The 23,518-nt window shown below is 40.2% G+C and overlaps 1 protein-coding gene across 1 annotated transcript in view; it reads right to left on the bottom strand.

The window, feature by feature from the left end:
- The window catches only part of LOC124622195 (myrosinase 1-like), a 224,212-nt gene that overhangs the window by 138,852 nt on the left and 61,842 nt on the right, over positions 1–23,518 (bottom strand). The window contains exons 4-5 of the mRNA XM_047147846.1: positions 17,676–17,810; positions 16,018–16,140 (exon numbers count right to left, since the gene is read on the bottom strand). Coding sequence (XP_047003802.1) covers positions 16,018–16,140; positions 17,676–17,810 — 258 coding nt within the window. The remainder of the gene's footprint in view (positions 1–16,017; positions 16,141–17,675; positions 17,811–23,518) is intronic.

A 23,518-nucleotide genomic window follows, 5' to 3' on the forward strand; every position in this document is an offset into this window, starting at 1 on the left:
TTGACAGTAAGGCACAAATCCGATAGGAATTGGCATGATATCCCTCAGAAGGACTTTCAACCAATGCCATGCCGAATAACTGCTTACATAAGGCCCAGACGTGGAACAACTTATTGTTGACTTGCTCAGTTTGTGAAGCCCTTCCACTTGAATGAATCATCCAATTTTTCTCAGATTGTAACCATTCGTTTGTCTGTACGTTTACATCACATCTACCAGTATCCTACTCGAATAATTTCTTCGCGGTGCGTCGGTTTTTTGTATTACAGCATATATTTATGTCTCTCTGTCACAACCCAGCATTTTGGTGGTCCTTTAAAAACGAAACATTCAGTCAATTGTGCCCTGGAGCTCACCATCTTGTCTGTACACTGATACAGCTTCGCCAGCAGAACAGACACAAAACTTCCACAAATCTCGACTCATTTCAGACTATGTTGATTTTGCAGCAACCTGAAAAACACACACACACGCGCATTTTGCTATCCCTGTCCCAGCCTATTATACTCCCAGCAATTAAAATGAAACATCCAACCGGTATGTATTCCCCAGAGTTATCGGTCTTGTTCTTTCTACCCCAGTTGGCGATGGCTACAGTTCCATATTTGTTCCCCGGTTTGTGCAAATCACAATGATCACTTCAAATTATATGTCATGATGTAATTCCATCACAAATATGTAAAGATACTGGCACTATTGGTATATGTTAAGATACTCTTGACGTCCAAAACATGATGTGAACAGTAAAATTAAATGCCATAATGTTATTTCCACTCTTAACATTGGGTTGATATAATACACTAAAGAGTCAAAGAAACTGGTACACCTGCCTAATATCGTGTAGCGCTCCCACCAGCACGCAGAAGTGTCGCAAAACGACCTGGCATGAACGCGACCAATGTCTGAAGTAGTGCTGGAGGGAACTGACACCATGAATCCTGCAGAGCTGCAGATAAATCCGTAAGAGTACGAGCGGGCGGAGATTTCTTATGAACAGCACGTTGCAAGGCATCCCAGATATGCTCAATAATGTTCATATATGGTGCGTCTGGTGGCCAGTAGAAGTGTTTAAACTCAGATTATTGTTCCTGGAACCATTCTGTAGCAATTATGGACGTTTTCGCATTGTCCTGCTGGAATTGCCCAAATCCGTCGGAATGCACAATGGACATGAATGGATGCAGGTGATGAGACAGGTTGCTTACGTGCGTGCCACCTGTTAGTGTCGTATCTAGACGTATCAGGGGTCCCATACCACTCCAGCTGCACGCGCCCCATTTAGAGGAACTATAACAATCCTTTGGCTGTGCTGTATGAAGTCGAACTGGCCAATGTTAAAATAACTATGATAGTGGAACAGTTGTCTGGGATCTTCAGCAGGTCCATGTAGATGACTATTACCTAATGGACCCAGATATAATGCAAAATTTTGCTAGGAATTTTAACAAACTGTAGATGTAAGACTACCTTACATCAGACAATAACCTCTGTCTGCAAGGAGATTGTTAACATGGATGATCTCCAATTGTATAGTAATGCTGTATAACAAATTTAAGTGTCAAGTAACAAATCCAGGTGTGAACAAACATATCAGTCACCATTTTATTGATTTTATAAAGTACTCTAATATGCATCTGTGATAAACTTTTACATCTTCCTTGACTAAAGAGTATGGTATTACCGGGCTGTAATCTAAAATTTGTAACTACAGAATGGCTGGTGTGTTTGACCCTGTGAAAGACTGTCTAAGTGTATTAAAAACCATCAAACTATTTAGAATGAGCTGCACCGTTCTATCTGCCAATCGCTTCTACATAGTGTAAACTACTGGATAGCGTGCTGAACAAATGCTAAGTTCTATTTAACAGTGTTCTGCAACTGTTCTACTGAGCCAAAGAGAATATATCTAAGTCAACTTGTGCACAAGTAAACTTTCTAGATAATCAAGACCGAGAAAAGATTATAAAATAATTATGTTTTGTCTGCCTATAGTTTTAATTATTTACCTACAGACTATGTGGAAATTATTAACATGGACTCCAACAAAGAGAACGGAAGTGTTATACATTAGCATTAAATTAAAACTGGAGAAACGTATTTTTCTCAATCCAGGACATTGCCCTGCACAATACCAACAGATATAGATATCGAAGAATTGGAATTGGTTCCCCGGAATAATTTCTTTCCACAGGATTTAAGAAAAAGGATAAGTATATTGCGTCAACGTAAACCATTCCACATTAAAGAACTAATCCTTTAAGTGCTCTTAATGTGTTATATGCACACAAAATAAAACTGAGAATGGAAGAGTTTGAAATCAAGGAAAGAAAGCTGGAGTATTTTGCAAAAACGGTTGCCATGAAGGAAGAACATGAACTGATATTGGAAAAAGAACAAGTCACTGTATATGTGCAAGCAAGGCTTAAAAATTACGTTAAACACAGTATACAGAAAAATATGGATACAACTAGCGAATACAAGTTCACAGCATTAACTGTGAGTACCAAAGGAAAAAGTCCACATATTGTAGTACTCACTGAAAACTGTGCACACAAAGACTTTTACTACATTAGTCAGTTTATAAACTTCATTACCATTTGCATCTGTTTACAAAGAATCGTTACATTGTTTGTATGTGTGATGGCCTAATTATTGTGAATGAAGCAACAGAAAACCACTCATGGAGTTTAAAACCGATGCAATCACAACATTTGATGGGCTTACGTCTGCTAAACTGGTAAATTTAAAGTTCTGTAATGAAATTTCGCAAGAATGTGGACAAGAAGAGTTGGCAACTTACAGCCAAGAAGACTTGGAATGATTTAACAATAGTGTAAAGCAGGAAGTAAACGTAAACGTGAACACCACTAACAGGTTAGGCCTCAGGCTGTTGTGACTGGACAGTTCTCGCCTACAAGGCAGGACGAGGAGCGATCTATGATCGCGTGACACGCGAACATCATGTCAGCAGTCCCTCAAGCCGCTGTAGCTAGTGGATAAATGCTGGTAATAACACTGCTTCTTTATTCATTCAGCTCCTCATTTGGCCTCACAGGAGCTGAGTGGACCCATAACTGACCAATCGGCCTCACAAAAAAATCTGAGGGTGCACCTGAAACTGAAACTGGTTTTGCAGAAAATAAGAGGCAACGTTAAAATATCTGAGTGCTCTCAGTTAGAAGAACTGCAAGAAGGGACGCAGGTAATTATTAAGGGGATGCGATAGAGAGTTTACGGGAAAAGAGTGAGGCGCGTATTCAAATTTGCGAATAAACCTTCTTTGTTTTTGTCAAATTACTGGATAATTAAGGAATTAGGTGATTTGGATCTAGATTTAAATTTCAAGTTGGAAACTAAGTTGGATGCTACTAAAACAAAATCAAAGAAACATAAAGAAAGAGTTGTTTACTGTATGTAAGTTCACAGGGTGAACATAAATAAAACCGAGAAACTCAATGGACGCATTCCTGACAGGAAATGGAAGAAAAAAGAACCTATGAAATACGCAGGAAATACATCGTGGCCACGGTAGATGGTGCTGACAAATGACAGTTCGTCTGATCACACGCCGTGCGTCCCTTGGGTGTTGCAGGCTGTTGCGATTTCCGCAACGTATTGTAAGCAGCAGAATGGTCCAGTATTCATGTTGGGAACAAGCCGAGATGGTGCCTGTGTACGGTCAAGCAGATGGAAACTTTCGAGCGGCAGCACGGCTATACAAAAACAAGGACCCTCACAAACATCGACCACATCACACAACATTTGAAGCCCTTTCTAGGAGTTTGTGTGACCGCTGGTCCTCTCACACGGACGAACGTGTAGCGAGGATTGTGAGTACACGATATTTGGAAGACCGGGTTCTACAGAATATTCAGTACAAGCTCCAGGCGAGCGGCCTGCCAACATGGTGTAAGCCAAAGCACGACTATGTGTATCGCGCATGACATTACGTCCCATCGAGGCCACTCTGAACATGTGTTATGATGTGGATGCGGCGCGGCTCTCTACTGTGTTCTGGGACGATTTGTTGTCGTTGCACACACACACTGTCCATTTCCGGACACATCTTTATAGGACCTTTTTTACTTCCATTTTCAGTCAAGAATCCGTCCCTGCAGTTTGTCGGTGTTATTAATGTTCACCCTGCATATGCATAGATCAATAAATATATTGTACGAGGATATTTGCTTTATTATTCGTTACACTACAAAAATCCTAAAAACGAGTCTTATATTATCTTTTGAATAGTGACATTGCAAAATAGCTAAAAGTGAGTACATGGGTGACCGTGAAAAGTAGCTGAGACGAAGTAGCTGAGAGCACAGCAAGTTCCATTTCGTACCTATATGCGTCATTTCGAACCTGTATGAGTTATTACCTCGCTAATTGGCCTAACTCCAAGAAAGGGACGTGGCTTACGTAGAAGCTGAAAAATGGACCATGTGAGATATGCGCATAGGACAAGATGGCGGCACTGCAGTACACATTGGTTGTGTGTTTCGTTTTAATGACTGGTAAAATACTGGACTCTAATTAGAGAAGGGGGAAGGGTTAGGGACGTGGTTATGTATGCATTCGAAGTCACGCCAACGGTTCAAGATCATTTGTGACGTCAGGTCTTCAAAATCATGGTCAAACATCATTGCCCTGCATGTAAAAAACCTAAAGGTCAAACGGCACTATGTGTTCAGAAAGTGCATTGCTCTCCTAGTGGCATACAGAGATGAGAAGATTGACAGAAAGTAGAAAGAGATAAACGATGGCATCAAATAATCTGTCAGATGTAAAAATGAAAGACTACAAAAAATATGTCTGCATCTAGTACCTTCTGATGGTCAATACATAGAAAAATTATTGCTCAAACTTTGACTAACATCGTCAGTTACATGTAAATGAATAAACAGGGTAAAATGCATAGTAGAGGGGTACAGTGAAGTGTAAATAAGTGTTGCAACAACGTTCTGGGACTGATAAAGAAAAAAAGTGGTTTAGTCAAAAACGATAGGACACTGAAGACATTCCATTTGCAAATCGTCAAACTTGCAATATTACTTTATAATAGTGTCAAGGTCTATGACATTTCTGAATTACTGGAAATTCCGTTATTTTTATAATGGTGACAGAAAACATGATCCCAAAGTATACTGAGCTGAAATCCGATGAACCATGCAAGAAAGAATCAGAGAACGGAATCTTGGTCTTCAAGCACAGCACTCGAAGTGACATTTTAAGCCAGTGCTATTCCATTTCTCCAAGAGTGTGTGGCTGTCTTCACGTGTCTAAGGACTGGTCTGAGAACTGCACACAATCATTACAAGTGATTGCAGCAGTGTCACTAACACACAGTGGAGGTGAGTTTCTTTCTTTTTTTTTTTTTTTTAATGCTCTGTCGGAGCTTTGCAGTCGTGTAAAGAACTGCGTGAAGTTGTGCACAGGCAAGCAGTGCCATCTCCCTTGCTGATTCTGCACATATCAAGTCTGTAACCAAGTCAGCTTCACACTCGATGCAACCTGTTCTACATCGAAATGTTTGTAGGCAGAGCTGTTCTGGGCTTGTAATTGTAGTGAAAATGGTTACACAAATATTACATGCCCAGAAAGAAAACGTATCGAGTAAGGTAGGGCGATTGATAGTGGTGAAAGTGGGATCTACGTCAGGAATGTGTCATCATTACCCCAGCCACAGCCGTCAGTCTCTCTACACGGAGTTAACGAACTTAAATACATAAAGATGCATGTGAGAGAATCCTATTAATACGAGGATTGGAACTTAAATAGTGGCAACTATTTATTCACAACCGATACAAAACAGTTACGTGTTTGCACCTGTTACTGTCCTTCAAAGTAGTTACCAGCGTTGTGTAGAACCGTTGCCAGCGACGTGGAAGCCGTAGTATACCGTTAGCAGAGTCTGTTCTGTTGATGGTGCGAATGGAGCGGTCTACTGCCTGTCGAATCTCTGGAACAGTTCTGAAGCGAAGGCCACGAAGTGGTTCCTTCATCTTCGGAATCAAATCAAAATGACAAGGATATGATGCATGGTACAGTACTTCCCAGTCCCCATCGACCGAACACAGCAGCGACAGCTTGCGCTGTGTGCGCCCGCGCATTGTCGTGCAAAATGATGGGTGGGTTGAGCAGAAAGTGTCGCCGAAGTTAGCAAAGCTGGTCGCAGGTGATGCTCCAAAAACGAACAGTAATACTGTGCATTGACGGTCTGCCGTGGAGGAACGTAATGCGGTAGGATAACACCATCACAGTCCTACATGAGAATCACCATAACTTTAGACCGCTCCATTCCCACCATCAACAGAACAGGCTCTGCTAACGGTATACTACGCCTTCCTCATCGCTGGCAACAGGTTCTACACAACGCTGGTGACTACTTTGAAAGATACTAACAGTTACAAACATGTAACTCTTTTGTATCGGTAGTTGCCACTATTTAAGTTTCGACCCTCGTATGTGAGTTTCGCACTGTTGGTCGCTACCCGCAGCATGTACAAATTTTGTACCACGTCCAGGTGTATATCTTTTGTAACACTCTATTCCATGAGACTAGTATGGCTATATAGCTTTCAGTACAAAGTTCAAGTAGCTGCCACTGGTCAGCACTGCAGTCACGAAAATCCAAGATGGTGGTGTCGAGAATTTAAACACTACAGCATGGCAGTTGCGCAAAATTAAACAATATATTCGATAGCGTTGGTGAGAATTTTAAAAATCCAAGATTGCAGAACACTCCCAGTAGTCTTACGTTTATAATGGCGCAGATTTAAAATAATCGAAGTGGCGGAACTGTTTTTTGCTTTTTAACCCCTTTTAAATAACAGTTCATGTGTCATATTCAGAAAGATCCGAGCGGCCTGAATTATTTATCAAAAATATTTAAAGAAATTGACAAAACTATAGCATTGCGACATCTGTATATTTATCAAAAAAAGCATCAGCAACAGCTGAATTGCAGAAATTGGCGCCATGTTTGAAAATACCTGAAAAATCTAAATTTTCCACAATTTTTGGGAGAGAGTCTGCGACGCTGTTAACTCTTATACCGATATTTTGGCTGACAACCTTTAGCCATTCTCAACGAGAGTCATTTGCAAGATTTTTAAAGCACTTGATACTGTAGAGTAAAAGCGCTTGCATTAGAGATAATAATTTTGGTAACCAGAGAGTCAGCCATTCTCAAGGCGAGTCACTTGCAAGATTTTTAAAGCACTTGACACTGCGGAGCGAACGCGCATGCATTAGAGACAACAGTATAGGTAACCATACAGTCAGTCATAGGCTAAACTTTACACCTCTAAGAGTAAAACAAAGCAAACACAGAATCAGCGAAGTCTTAGCGCTTACGAAGTATTTGGTTGATAATAATGGATGACAGAGTTGAAATGGCGGGCACTGAAGTCTTAGAACAATATTTCCTTTGATAGTACAGATTTGAAATAGGACTTTGTGAAGATGGAAACTCTCGTCTCTGTTGAGCAGGTTGTTTACTAATTGTATTTCCCCAGAGTCCTACGCCACTGAATCCCAGTAGGACGAGGCTATGCGGAGTATCTTAACTTTCTCGTAATCCATGAAATTTCCAACAGAAATACAGTACAATGTTCAGCCACTGCAGATCTGCTGGGCTGTAGTAGGTGAGTGCATCGCTCGTGTTCAAAGTAATGTTCTTTTACAGTGTGTATTGTTTGTCTTGTGTCCGTTTTACGATACTCGCGGGGAATTTCGGATATACTCCCTTTCGTAAAAGCAGATCATCATTCCTTAGTTGGTAGAAGGAAGGTCACATCTACTTTATGCTTCTTCATCATTTTTACAATTTTAAAAAAAAAAAATATTTGTCATATACGGTGCAAAGGCGATAGACTTTACATCTCTTTATTCTTGCCTTCTTTAGCTTGATCCAGCGTTTTCGCTTGTGGAGCTCTTTGAACTTGATGTTTTATGTATTCATTCCTACAGAATATTTCTTCCATGTGTATCAATTCACTCTGTTGTCTTTCTGTCAGCACCAGACATTACATGAGCCCTGTGTATTAAAGTTTAAATACACTTTTAATTTGCAAAGGGTGGTAACAGCTAGATGCCTGCAATATCGGTACAAGAGTTAACAGTGTCCCTGATGCACTCCCAAAACAGATGGAATATTCGATTGACTGGGAAAACTTCCAGAAAAAAAGCAATATTTTTGGACCATCTTCAAAAGTATCCGAACAACCTAAATTATTTAAGTAGTAGACCTACAGCGACCCTGGCATACATTGCACTTATATGACCTTGAAAATTGCAGGTGGGCTAGTAACTGCAAAGACAATATCAATGTTTACATATTTTGAGAAAAAAATTCTGTGACAAAGATTCTGTTTACAAGATTTTGACGTTTAATCCCTGTCTTCTTTCACCATTATCTCTGGATACTTCATCTCTGTCTTGTTCCACCACCATCCCTGGCCTTGTTGTGTCTTAAGTAAACATTTTCTGTTATAAAGTTCACTTTGTGTATTGAAAAAAACATGAGTTCAAGTGTTACATCGCAATAAAAGGCGCATCATTATAGCTTGTCCTCATACTATAATGGTACTTAGTGAGTTCATTTGTCTGAGACAATGTTCTATGTTTTCTACATGTCACTTTGGAGCATTTTGATTAGTTTTTTGACATTATTTAGTAGTTGATTGCGTGAATTACACCCGTAAAAGCTTACAAGAGCCTTGTCATCGCAGATCCTTTCAGTAAATGTTGCAGCCTTCCTCGAAAATTCGTTTTGTACATAATCTCAAGCAAGTCTAGCTCAAATACAAATATAAAGCAATATCAGCTTTTTAGTAAAAACGGTTATATATTCCTACTGTAGATTATGATGCATTATATTGTTCAGTCTAAAATGGTATTTGCTATGGTGAAGAAATTGTGAAGAAGATGAAAAAGTCAGCTGATGACAGTTCTTCTACGAAACCACCAATAACATGTCCTCAGATCGTAATGCCAACGCCAATTCTGTATTTGAGATGTGGAAATACCATTGTAGCACTTGACAAAACATTAGGTGAGTCGCTGACGTATTTTTTGACGTTATATGGAATTAAGAATGAAATGACCTTGCGTTGATGGCGTATATTTGGAGACATTTTAGTCGCTGAATTAACATTGTGACACTTGGCAAGCATCATAGAATTGTTTAGGTACCGTAAGAAAAACATTTAACTTATGAGTGCTGCTTAATTTGGCGTAAACACTGTGTGTACGTGTATTTGGGGGGGGGGCGGATGAAGGGTTGTTTCTGACATAGTGAAGATGTGGAAATACTGCAGGTTACACAGTTAATGTACTTTTTGACCAAAACAATGACACAGAAAATTCAGATCAACTGGAAGCTTTTGACCATGACTAAGATGACTGCACTAGAGCCAGATTGTGATTGTCTGTTTTGTTTTAATGGCTGCTGAAATAATAGATTGTGATTTCATTTTGATGAAGGGTAATATACTAGGCTCTGTTTGGAGGAGGGGAGGGTGGGAGAGGAATATAATTATAACGTTATTGAAGAAGTTATGGCTTGTCATGAAATGGTGACGACACCACTGATAAGGTGAGTGTGACCTGAGATGTCATGGGTAGTACAGCTACAGATGTTTTAGCCCACCCGCACTTTTTAAGGTCATTTAAGAGAAAAGCGTGTCAGGGTTCCTATTAATATGTTAGGAAATTTACGAAAAAAATTGCAGGTGATGTGACTGAGTATTTCGATGTGCAATATATATAAATTTTCATCATACACACACACACACACACACACACACACACACACACACACACTCATTCACTCACTTAACACAAACACACACACACACACAAACATAAACACTAACTCACTTACTTAATACACATGCGCATGCGCACACACACACACACACACACACACACAACTACACTAACTCACACACACACACACGCGTTGACTCTCCCAGTCACATCCCAATATTTCACTAGCCATTAAAACGAAACAGCCAATCACAGCCCGGTGTTTTACTGTTCATTAACTGAAAGTGGCCAATCACAAGGTAGTTGTTGTCTTGGCCATGTTCAGAAGTATAGAAACTATCTGAATTTTGTATTATGATCAAACTTATACGATAATTTATTAAAAGTACGTAAAGATATGGACAATATTCGTGTAAGTTTATACAAGTAATCGAACTGACAGGTTAAGCAGCACTTCTCAATGAGTGTACTTTGATTATTGTGCCTCACTAGGTGTATGGTACAATGGATTCTCATATTATATTTTTCCATGCCTGTGTTGTTTGCATTACTTATAAAAATATGTTACCATACACACAATGTTAAAATGTGTAAAGTATGTAACTTACAGTAATTCAGTGTCTAAAGTGTATGTCAAAAATATGTAAGTTTCATAAGCAACACAATGTTCATGTCTAGGTTCACAATGTTGCTTTGACATCTAAAATGTCTGTCAAAATACGTAATGGAAGTAACTACCTGTATTTTCACCTCTAAAACATATGTCAATTAATATATCAGCAACAGACACAACGTCTATGTCAAGTGTGACAGTGTTATTACTGAGTATCATCAGATGTCTAAAACATGACTGTGGACTCTCATATTAAAAGTCACAATGTTATTTCCACTTTCAATTATCTGTATTATTTTTATATTAAATTTCTAAACATATATGGCGGAAAACATGCTAAGCAGGCAGCTGACATTTCGTCCTAGGCCTAAATGAGGCTATGCACAAAATCTAACCTGACCAAGCACCATTTAAGGGGGGACAGGGGGAGATAACACCTTTTTTACTGGCTAACTTACAACTTCATTTATACATTGTTCATGGACATAGCTGTGCTAACATGTGTAACAACTAATGTTACTTTTTCCAACACTTCAGCCCAGCAAATCATAATAAAATTGGTGTGACATCTTTAACGTGTTGTATCGTTATATTTCATATATTCGTAGCATGCAAGTTTAGCTTCGTAATACACCGAATACGAAATGTAAACACAACATGGACAAACAAAATAGCGAAGAAGCTTTCACACACTGAGAGGGACGTCTGATGTCCCGAAAATACTATATTTGCGCCAAAATAAAATCATTTATTAAGATAGTTAAATATCTATGTAGAAACCACATGTGGTCACTTACCATAATACACAATTTACAAAATAAAATTTTCTGTATTATTTATCAAACTACATAAATACGTCAAGTATGAAACCCAACTGGCATTCCTGTTGTGAGTTAATTGTTCTATAACTGCAAAAAAAGACACATAGCTAGCATATTGGCACTACTGATCTGTGCTTAGTTTGATCTTCATACCACACTTTAACGAAACCAAAAATTGTCTGTTTATTTACCACAATATTAAAGATTTGTTCCATAAAGCTACAAAACGCAAAAGGCACTGGTGCTCATCTAATTTAAAGGTTAAAGAGTATTTGTCAAGAACTCACCTATTGGTTTCACAATGTAAGCTATATGACACGTCAATGAAATAACATACTGAATAGTACTAATACATCTTGGGTTGTCGGGTGTTCTGCCGGATATCAGCGTCGTACTTGCACGATATTTCGGTCACGTATCTCGTAACCTTCATCAGGTGCGACCTGAGACCAGTCTCAGGTCGCACCTGATGAAGGTTACGAGCTACGTGACCGAAATATCGTGCAAGTACAACGCTGATATCCGGCAGAACACCCGACAACCCAAGATGTCATTAGATCGCCAGGAAAGCCTGAAGAGTACTAATACACATTTGTATAGACACAACATGAGGATTGCTATGTTTTCAACTATCCCCTTTCAATTACATTTCAGTCACCCAAACATTATAGTGACCCCATGCTAGGATATTAACCATGTTTTGCAGTATAAAATGTTTCCCATCTTCTGCTGATACGCTAACTTATACGGTCGCACAACGGAGACTACATGACACTCTGAACCATGCATCGCCATTTTATCGCAAAATTGTAACTAAATGCCCTATTCATCATGACGTTACTGCAAAATTTCAACAGAGTGTAAGACATTATCCCATACACCGTCATCTTACAGCAAATTGTAGCGAACTGTCCCATATGTAGTTATGTTAAAACAAAATTTTAACTCACTGCGTTCTACATGACAGTGTTATAGCAAAATTGTAAAAAAATGTTCCATACATTGCTATGTTACTGCAACATTAAAAAATTACTCACATACATCTCCATTATTACATAAAATTATAAAAAACTACCCTATACGTCGCCATGTTACAGATGAGCATCCACAGGCATTATCCTGGTCATAGCGATTATCGTTACCCCAGATACTATTGGGTGGGGCAACAATGGTCAGTTTATACAAGGTGACTTCCATTACACCAATCATGATGACTACCATTACCCAGTACACAGCGGAGGCAATGACGGTCAGCTGATGTGGTGACTGACTACCCCCTGATCACGAAGACTGGCATTATACCACATTCATGGTGGATACTATTGTTGGCCACTCATGCTCAGTTGTATGGTGATTTCCATTGCCCAATGACGGTGACTACAATCACCCTGAACATGTAGTGAATATTATTGTGTGACAATGGTGGACAGTTGTCATAATGTGACTGCCAGCTACTGTATTCTAACACCAGAAGCTGATAGTGTATGTGCCATAAGCTGGTGCCAACTATTTGCTCTCAAAATCCCAAGTATGAAACATAATTGTAACAAACTGACCTACACATCACTATTGTTGCATGAAATTCTAACAAATACCCCTGTACATTATCTTCATTCCAGAAAATTGTAACAGATTGCCCTATACGGCATGGAATAAGTAATTGTAGTCTTGTTCTGACAATTTGTGACTTGTTCCAGTAAGCTAAAGTGATTAGACAGCAAGTTGAGACTTGCCGATGTCAGCAATTCAAGACTTGTTCAGAGAAACAAAATGCTTAGCCAGCAAGCTCAGACTGCTGACAAACCATAAGTACACATCTTATCACTGCCTCCTTTATGTCTCATACATAGAGCCCAACCTTCCTCCCCCTCCCCCCCCCCCACCCCACACACACCTGCCTCCTTCATCACAGCATATGTGTGAGATCAGGTGAACCGTGCTGAGAATGGGAGGAAAAAAATGTGTATTCATGTGGGGGGTTTATACATTTTTTGTTAAATAATTCAGATTGTTTGGGAACTATTAAGTATGGCAAGAAAAAAACGGAACATTTGTATACTTCTGAATGTTGTGTCAACTTACACAAAACAAATGAATCTCAATTTTTTTATAAATGGTACAGATATGGAAATACTGCAGTACTGTCAATATCTTTATATATTTTTAATATATATTACAGGATATTTAGAAACTTTTGAACATGGATGTAGACTGTGATAGAGGTGTTACGCAGCACTACTGGAATACATCCTGGATTTTTTGAGTTCCCACATTTTAAATGTACGACAACTGGGCTAGTTCCACCATAGTGGATTTTTTTTTTAATTTCTGCCAAAGCCATATTGGATATTTTTTAATTTTCCGCCTGTGGCCTGTTGCATTTTTTATGATTTCCTGCCATTGCCGTCTTAGATTTCAGCAACCATAGTGCTGATAAGTGGCAGCCACTTGAAGCATACCTTAAAGGCTCTGTATCCATACCACTCATGAGGAAAAAGGCGCTACGTGATACTGAACATAACATATTAACTTTTGCTATTTAGTTTATGCACTACATGGTAGTTCAAATAGTTCAAATGGCTCTGAGCACTATGCGACTTAACATCTATGGTTGTCAGTCCCCTAGAACTTAGAACTACTTAAACCTAACTAACCTAAGGACATCACACAACACCCAGTCATCACAAGGCAGAGAAAATCCCTGACCCGCCGGGAATCGAACCCGGGAACCCCGGGCGCGGGAAGCGAGAACGCTACCGCACGACCACGAGCTGCGGACCATGGTAGTTCGACGAATTTCTTTGACCCAAATCGTTCCTACTCACTAGACCACTAAGAAAAAAGATGTTGCTTTTTTCCCAAATGCAACTTTTCCGTGAAAAACATTTTCTTCCACATATTGTTCAATTCGTGAGGCTAATTCAGACTCATCCAAAACTCACAAGGGCATGTAGAAATTGCAAGTGGTAAGTTTTCTGTTTCAATCTTGCTGTATTATGTCAAAAAATAAAGCTGTAGGATGTAAGCGAAACACTTCAATAATTTGTAACAACTTTTTAATTCTAAGAGGGATACAGGGAAAACCGAAAGTGCCGCATATTGGATACCAACGTTTTCCACTTAAACGCACTGTCATGTGTTGATTCTGCTGACACAAATTTAGAGATAGCAACACAGGAAGTACAAAAGATTGTCGTGTATGCCACTAAACATGTCTGAATTATTGCTTTATTCCAAAAATCCATATGAGGTCTTCCAAAGGTTGTACGCTCGATTTTCGATGCAAAGTTCAAAATGACAGCTGCTTCCACTGAGCCAATTTAGTTTGTAGGTTATTCGTGTTTATGTACAGATAAAAGATATCGTTGTTGTTTGACATCTACTACTCTACAAATAAGAACTAATGGTGGAATCCTGACTATTTCATTGTTTCAGGATGTTGAACACTATGGAGAAACGTGTTGTACCGTATGGAGAAACTTGCAGGATACGGTGACATATTGACGTTATGTGTTTGTCCACATTACCTCGGTACAACAAAAACCAGTTTTCCAAAAAATCGACAACATGTGGTCTTCCAAACATTGTACGCTCGATGCAAAGAAATGTGTTTGACGCCCGAGCAACAGGAACTTACATGCACCGAGAATAGAAAATAGTGCATTGAGAATGGCTAGCCAGTAGCCGAAATCTGGATTTGCGTAATAAAATCTAGCAAAAGGACGACTGATTGCTGCACTCTGTAATTTATAAGCCACATAATAGTCGCTGAGTACACCCACTTTCCGAATGGAAGGTTACCTGATGAAAAAAACAGTGTATTGTTGAAGAATAATCAACAACAATAACCCAGAAGGTATCTGAGTAACCCAGACAAGTTATTCGTGAGGACACATTGTTCCCTTAGTTACAATACAAAATAGATGGTAGTTCATATGAGGTAGTGCACGAGGTCGTGCGAGTCATACTTCAACAAATTATTTGTTGCAGCCACACTTGTACGATGCGCATACATCTCTCAGACAGATTCTGACATGTGGAAGTCAGCCCTACCGATCAGTCACTCAGGTGGCTACTTCCCTTGTTCTGGACGTCACCGCGTTACTTTATTGTCACACTTACTAGTTTGAAGCAGAAATAACAATGTATATTTAGTGTGTGAGTGGGACTGTAATAAACAAGAGCTGGAGAAATGAAGCACCCGCACACTGGTCACAATCTACTTGGATGTCTATGGGTATTCGATAATGCAAAAACAAAGAATCAAAGTTTGTAAAATCACTGAAGTTACCCATATTACAGACATAAACCTTCGTGTAATCACTTCCGTCGTAATTTCCCATAGCATAGGACACTTAAAGACATTGCAAACAGAAAAAGTGCGTTTTCCAAGAACACGGTTTCACAAAACAGCACCTGGATTCCGCATTTACTACGAGCTACAAGTCTAAAAACCAGCAGTTTCTCACCTCTAAATGTTCTCTGCAGATAAACGTAAATGAATGATGTGCTAGAGCAAGCGGTCGAATTTTTGCAGTGGCTGTTCGGGGGGAGAAAAAATCGTACTGCATATCCCATATTTTGTAGTAGGAATTTCATGATAACATTTTATCTTTATCAGATTTTTCTGTAACCTAGCAGGCTCCACAAACCCAGCTGTCCAGTTCACCTTCAAACCAAACAGCGTAGCGGCAGTTTAAAGCCCATTTATCTTTAGCAAACTGCATGTGAGACAAAATGGGATACCACTCTACAGACTGAGACAAATTACAATGGTTCACGCAACAAGCTGCAGTGAGACATCACTCTTACCCTGTCGCCAAAGTTGTCGTAAAGAACTTTTGCGTAGTCAACAAAATTGTCTGCGATAAAGGGATTCGTCCAACCGCCCAGTTCTTGGAGTTTCTGCGGAAGGTCGAAGTGGTACATTGTCACCTGTGGAAAAAAAAAAGTTACACGTTCATTTCTTTTAAATTTGTCAGCGTATCAGATATATTGTGTATTTAAGAGCATAACTAAAATTTTGCAGAAATACAATTTTACATTTTTGCTTTTGCTTTTAGTACATTGCCACGTTTCAACCAGTAGTAGGATATTTGACCCTTAATTTGGAACACTATTTTTCCGGGAGTATGGAACTAAAAAATTTGAAGATGTACCAAGAGATCCATAGTTAAAAAAGACAAAGGGCAAGTCCAGTCGTATTGCAGGACACTTTGAAATCGTTCAGCTTCACAATTTGTCTGTAAATTATTATACTGACTTCATACATCAAATTGCAAACTACCTTAGGTCGAAGTTGTCACAGAGCTTCTCAGTGCTGATGAGTATTCCATCGTATATTGGGTGAAATAGCAGTAAACCCTTAAGGAAGTCATGTCAAAGGAAAAGGGGGTACACCGGTAATAATTAAATAACGAACAGAGAGAAATAAGCAACCCAACCCCAATAGCTAGTCAGCTGTAAGAGCGGATTACGTAAGGAAACTTACTCATTTAATAAATTCTAACTGCTAGCTCTTACGCTTAAATATCTGGTAAAACACCCTCGTTATGGTTCTTAAAAGTTCTATGATTGCGATTTTATTGTAAACTTCTAAGAAATCTATGGAAAATAGCTACCAGGAGATGAAACAGCTAAGGAATGCGTGTGCCACAGCCCACAGGCGGAAGAAGAGAGAAAAGTGTTGTGTTCTTACGTCCCGTCGACGACAAGGACATTTACAGACAAATCCCAAGCTCGGGATGCCGAAGGATGGTGAAGGAAACCGGAAGTGTCCTTTTCAACGGATTTACATTAAACGACTTAGGCAGAAAAACGGAAACAAAAAATCTGAATGTTAGTATGAGAATCTGAATCGCTGTCCCCTGAAATTCAATAGCAGTATCATAATCACACGCAGCCCGATCGTTATATGCGGTAGAACTTAGGAGAGACGAGAAAAATTGCAGGAGCCAACAAAACTTGGAACGTGCAGAGCAGCTTAACAAGAAAACAGCGAATAGTTACTGTGTAGCCATTAACGTTAGCGTAATAGAGATAGACAACAGCTCTAAATTAGTAGAATACTTACAACGTTCCACAGAAATATTTCCTGTAGGTTTACTCAACAACTAAGGCAATAAGCTCAACGAAAATGAGAGAAGCTCAAAAGCTTCTTAAAAAATTAGACAATGTGAAAGTTATAATTTTATGTTAACGTATAACTAGCTCGCTCCTTGGTAAATTATTCCATATTTAAGGATGAAAAAAAATTGCGTTAGCTCCACTAATAGTTGTTTATTAGTAGCCGGTTATCTGCTTATTGGGCAATCGTCAATTAAGAACTGACTAGTGTTAACAAGGCTCGGTTTCTTGTACACCATTGTTCTTTCCGGAATCTAATCAGCTGTCACTTGGTAATGGCCTGAGGGGCAGTAATAGAAAGGTTCATTTTGTCGACACTGCGCTTACATATTGACGTTTCTTACCAGTGGAGTGATGCCCTTCTCCAGCAAAGCATCGATGAGTTGGCTGTAGTGATTTATTCCCGCTTGGTTAATGGAGCTCAAGTCACCGGCAGGTAAAATCCTCGCCCACGATATGGAAAAGCGGTACACGTTACCCTGTTCAACAAATAAAGTATGTCCTGTTAACGAACACAGTATAAAGGTGCTCACATTCGGTAAGTCTAGTTAGGCAGTTCTGTGTGTAGAAGGGAATCTCCCCCACAGATCTGCCCTCATTAAATTACCACAAAGATGGACAACTTGGTTTCAGTTTAATGATTCTAGTTCAGTTGTTCGCTCCTCTTCTTTTCATGTCACATACATCATAGTCTCAATAATCTAAACAGTAAACAACAGCATAATAACAAAACAGTAACACACAGCAAGATTGAAGAATGTCAATGTATTTATTCATCTAATAGGACTGGTAAGTTGCTATGCAGTAGCGAAAGTTTTTTGTTAGCAGAATTTTAGCATAAGCAAAACAAGGGTAGTGGACTGTAATCGAATTAAATCAGGCAAAGCTCAGGAGAAATGATACACTAAAAGTAATAGATAAATTTTGGTATTTGGGCAACAAAATACTGATGGCAGCCGAAGTAGGGAGGATATAAAATACAGACCTGGCTCTAGCAAGAGAAGTATTTCTGAGGAAGAGAAAATTGTTAAGATCAAATACAAATTTAAGTGTCAGGAAGACTTTCTGTAGGTTTCTGTCTGGAGTGTAGCCTTATATGGAAGCGGGACGTGGAAGATTGAGTCCAGAAAGGAAAGAAAAGAATCCTTTGAGGCTTGGTGCTACAGAAGGCTGTTGACGATTAGTTGGGCAGATCGCGTAACTAATGCCGAGGTACGGAAAATAATTGGAGAGAAAGGAAATTTATGGCATAGCTTGACTGAAAGAAGGAATCGGTTGGAAAGACACATTCTGAGACATCAAGGAATTGTCAGTTTGTTATAGGAGGAAAGTGATGGGAGTAAAATTGCAGCGGGATACCAACAGACGAGTGCAGTGGGCATGTTGAAACGGATGTGGGTTGCAGCAGGTCGCTGGAGGTGATGGGCCTTGTAGAGGATAGAGTAATGTGGACAGCTGCGGCAAACCAGTCTTTGGACTGAAAATCGCATCAACAACAATCTTCAGAATTTCAAAGAATATATTCCAGACAGCTTTGTCAAAAGCTTTCTCTAACTCTGCAAATGCTATACGTAGACGTAGATTTTCGTTTCTTTAACATGTCTTCTAAGATAAATCGTAGGCTCAGAATTGCCAATTGAAAAATATACCGTTGGAAAATTGTATGGTTCTTTTGAAAATAAAAACGTTGCAGGCCTGTGCGTAAGTTAAAATTCGTCAGCAGTTCCTATCTTCATTCACGTTGAAAATTTATTCTGCGGAACTCGGATGAATCTTTTTGAAACCTTTTACGTTACCAACATTCGGTATATTTATTTTACTAAATTACTATACATAAATCTCATTCTAAGCGTGCGTCTGACAATGTTACCAGTAAAAAAAAATTATTTTTTATCCAGCACCTTTAAATATTAAATCAGGAACACGTGCGTCCCGCAAAATACTCTGGCTTTCACAATGGAGACTGCGGGTAGTAAAGAGAATTCCTGTTCTACAGGAATTGCGCTGGTCAGTCGTAAATTTAGCTAGTAAGTGGCTCTGGAGTGCCCGAGGGGAAATTTTATGACTGTTGCCTCGATTACGTACAGCGGGAGAAGTTCCAAGAAGATTAATGAAAAGTCGATCACAGGTGCTACTTCCAGAAAAGTTCTTCGTAATAGGAAGTGTAACGGAACTCTGTTGCAGTAATCCCAGTAAACAGCAAAAGGGGACAGAATTTCATCTAAAACTTTCCACAGTCGTCTTCATCAAAATTGCTTCGTGATTCCATGGTGAGACCCCCATTAACAACACAACATATCGTCCCACGACAATGAAAGGAAGAACATCGCAGATGTGGGGACTACGGATGTAGCTTTGTTTTGTTCTCTGACAAGTTACGATTCAGTTCTGAGCCTGCCAAATGACGTATTGAGCACAAAACTCAAAAACATTCGTTCTAATGTGATCAGCAATGCTAATATCATTATAGTGGTCTTGTGCATAGAAATCAGAACACTGCAGGTTCGTTTTAGATAGCTAGTAGACATTACAGAGAAATAGCAAGGTAGTCGCCTATTTACGAGAACTTCGAAAACAATAGTCATCTGTGATACTGTGACCATTATGTAATTATATGCCCTATGGAACCCACGGCTGATTCGAGAACTCTTTTCCACACAAGTGGCGCCCCAACCCATCCTCCCCCCTCCCCCCCTTTCCTTTTCCCTCCCCTGTCAGTTTTCACTAATAATACGGTGGTACGCACCGTTTACATATCTTACACTTTGGCGCCACTTACGCCCCTCTCAGCTTGGCGTCCTAAGCGGCGGGTTGTGTCGCTTGCGCCTTAATCCGGCTCTGTTTGGAACCGCTGAAAGTCCATCTTTCCAATTTTTAAATCAGAAATAACAGAAAAAAACTTGGATGCAAAATGTTCTGATGTAATTGGTCTTCCCATACGAAGTAACATCAGACCGTTTACCAACTCATATTCTTTATTTATCTGCGGTATCAATTCATATAAAACGTATGCCATATATCTCGACTTTCGAAAGGCGTTCGACTCAGTTCTGCACTGTCGCTTGCTACAAAAAGTGCGCGCTTACGGTCTATCCAATGACATATGCTGTTGGAAAGAAAGTTTTCTAACAGACAGGGAGCAGTATGTCGTCCGGAACGGGATAACTTCAACAGAAACAAGAGTAACATCAGCTGTGCTCCAGGGAAGCATAATAGGCTTCGGCTTTTTAAGATTTACATAAACGATCTGGTTGATGGTATTGACAGCGGCCTTGGACTGTTTGCCGATGATGCTGTAGTCTACAGGAAAGTAGTATCACACGAAAGTTGTGAACAAATCAATGAGAATTTGCAGAAAATAAATGCGTGGTGTAATGACTGGCAGTTACCTCTCAATATTAGTAAGTGTTATCTACTGCGTATAACAAGGCGAAAATCCCTTAATGTATCAGTACGAAGTAAATGATCAGTCTTTGGAAGCGGTAACATCAGTCAAGTATCTGGGTGTGACTATTCGAAATGATCTCAAATGGAATGATCAGATTACACAACTAACGGGTAAGCCGAATTCTAAATTGCGTTTTATTGGTAGAATCCTGAAGCGATGCAGTCCTTCAACAAAGGAAATAGCTTACAATACGTTAGTTCGTCCAGTCTTATTGTTCGTCTGTATGGGACCCTTACCAGTTGGGTGTGATTCAAGAGATTGAGAAGGTCCAAAGAAGAGCGCCAAGATTCGTGACTGGTACATTTAGACATCGCGAGAGCGTTACAAATCTCATAGAAAGTTTGAAGTGGGACACACTTGCAGATAGACGACGCGCTAAACAGAAGGGGCTGCTCTCTAAATTCCGAAACCCAATCTTCACCGAGGATGTAGAGCATATATTAATACCACCAACTTTCAAATCGCGTAATGATCATCACTCGAAGAGAAGGGAAATAAGAGCTCGTACTGAGGCGTTCAGGCAGTCGTTTTTCCCTCGCGCGATCCGCGAGTGGAACGGAGGGGGGAAATATGACTTTAGCGCGAATTGTGCCCTCCGCCACACACCGCTTGGTGGCTAGCGGAGTATATATGTAGACGCAGATGTAATTAACGTCAGGACTTCAAATTACAGTAAATATTGAGAATGATGCTGCAAATCAAGCGATAAAGAGAAGCTAAAATTTATACGACTCTAATGATGGCTATTGACAGCAGTCATACAGTTTCTCTGATAGTCTTGACTTCTTATAAACCGCGTATTCGTTGCGTTTCATACCTGCAAGTTTCATGTGCAAGGAGCAGTTTTCTAACAACCACAAAGCAAAATGAGCCTTTTATTGATCAACTTGGTAGCAGTGCACATTTTAAATAAAGTGAAATAGCCAACGATATTGAAAGATGGACACGTACATAAGGTACTTTGTGTACGACGCTTCCTCGCCCAGCCTCCCCTCCCCTCCCCTCCCGTTTCCCTCAACCCTCCACGCCATTTCTGTTCCAGTCGCTAATGGTTGACGTGAAGAGCGACTGTTAGACCACGGCGTGATACAGAACGCCTCTCTCTGCAGCGTCTGCCACTGCAGTCGGCTGAACACATGTGTGACGCTTTCGCGCTCACTAAATGAAACTGTAACGAAACGCGCTATTTTTCTTTGGATCGTCTCTATTTTTTCTATCAGTCCTATTTGGCATGGATCCCAGACTAACAGGTAATATTCAAGTATTGCGCGAAAAGGCTTTTGTAAGCTACCTCGTAGGACTCCAGGTTTGTGACTGTGTTTGACGAATCTTCTCGCAAACGCGGATGACCTGATCTTTTCTCTAATCACCAGGGACCTCCGTTCCTCCAGCGACCCGGGGTACGCTCCTGCCTGAAGAGGGGCAAGTTCTTTCACATATTCTATGCAGAGTCACAGGGGCATCCCCTCACGTCCAGTGGCCTTTCCTCGGCTGAGTGGTGTAGTATGCTTTTCTGTCCCGTGATCGCTTCTTTGGATATCTCCCGTTTCAAGGAGGAACCACAGCACGATCTTCCTAGGTGAAAAAGGTTTAGAAAAAGGAGTTCAGTATTTCATTCTTCTCTCTATCATCCTCCAGTTCGACACCGTTATCGTCTCAGAGTGTCTGGGCAAATACCTTTGATACGTTTCCTCATTTAACTAAAACGTCTTAGGATTATCTGTCATGTTGGTAGAAAGAATTTTACTTTCTAATTTGTTCTCTGCTTCAGGCATGGCTCTCCTTAAGCTAATTTTGGCCTCGTTTAGTATTTGTCTGTCTGTGAAGCTTTCGCTACGTTTAAATTTGCAGTGAAACAGTCTCTGCCTGCGGAGTAGTTTTCTAACAGGGTTTTCTGCCCGCGGCTGTTCTTTCTCATCCTTCACAATTTCCCTCGGTATGTACCTGTCTAAGGCGTGTTGTATAAGGGGCGCTTAGAAAGTTTCCGTTGGAGGGCATTGCTTGCAACGTATCGGGACTCCGATGCGACGTGCGTGCGATAAAGGGGAAACGTGAACTATGGTGAGGTTATTACCAAATCCGTCCAAACAGGACCAGCGTGCTGTTATTCGTTTCTCAGCTGCTGAGGGACAAACACCGGTACACATCCATTGGACAATGAAGAGTGTGTGTGGGCCATCCTGTCTGTCGAAAACTTGCTGCTGCCGCTGCTTCGTGATACCGCACGTCCCCATATCGCAAATGTAACGCCGAAGTTACGCCATATCAAGTGCCCTGTTCTGATCTCTCCCCCTGATATTGTCATGCCTTCGGTCCCTTACAAAAAGCCTTGAAGGGTCGACGATTCCACTCGGACAAGGATGTGCACCAGACATTTAAGGACTTCTCCAGGTAGCAGGATACAGTGTTTTACCGAAGGGGTATCTTCAGCCTGGAGCGTCGGCAGTACGATTGCCTCAGTGCTCACGGCGAGTTTACCTGACTGGCATACCAATTCTGGACTGTACACCCTTATAAATGAAAATATTTTGATCGCCCTTTACGGAGTATTCGTGAACTTTGCCCATTAATGTTCCATAATTTGGGTCCTCGAGATGAATTTTTCACTTTACTCTTGCCAACCAGAAATATCTTCCTACCTTTCCTTACATTCCAATTTAAAGCCGTATTCAGTATGCTGTAAACAGGGAGCATAGCCAGGAGACCTAATATATTATTGTCACGAGTCGGTTCTCTGAT

This window comes from Schistocerca americana, chromosome 7 (genome assembly GCF_021461395.2).
Source record: "Schistocerca americana isolate TAMUIC-IGC-003095 chromosome 7, iqSchAmer2.1, whole genome shotgun sequence".
Classification (NCBI taxonomy): Eukaryota; Metazoa; Arthropoda; class Insecta; order Orthoptera; family Acrididae; genus Schistocerca; species Schistocerca americana.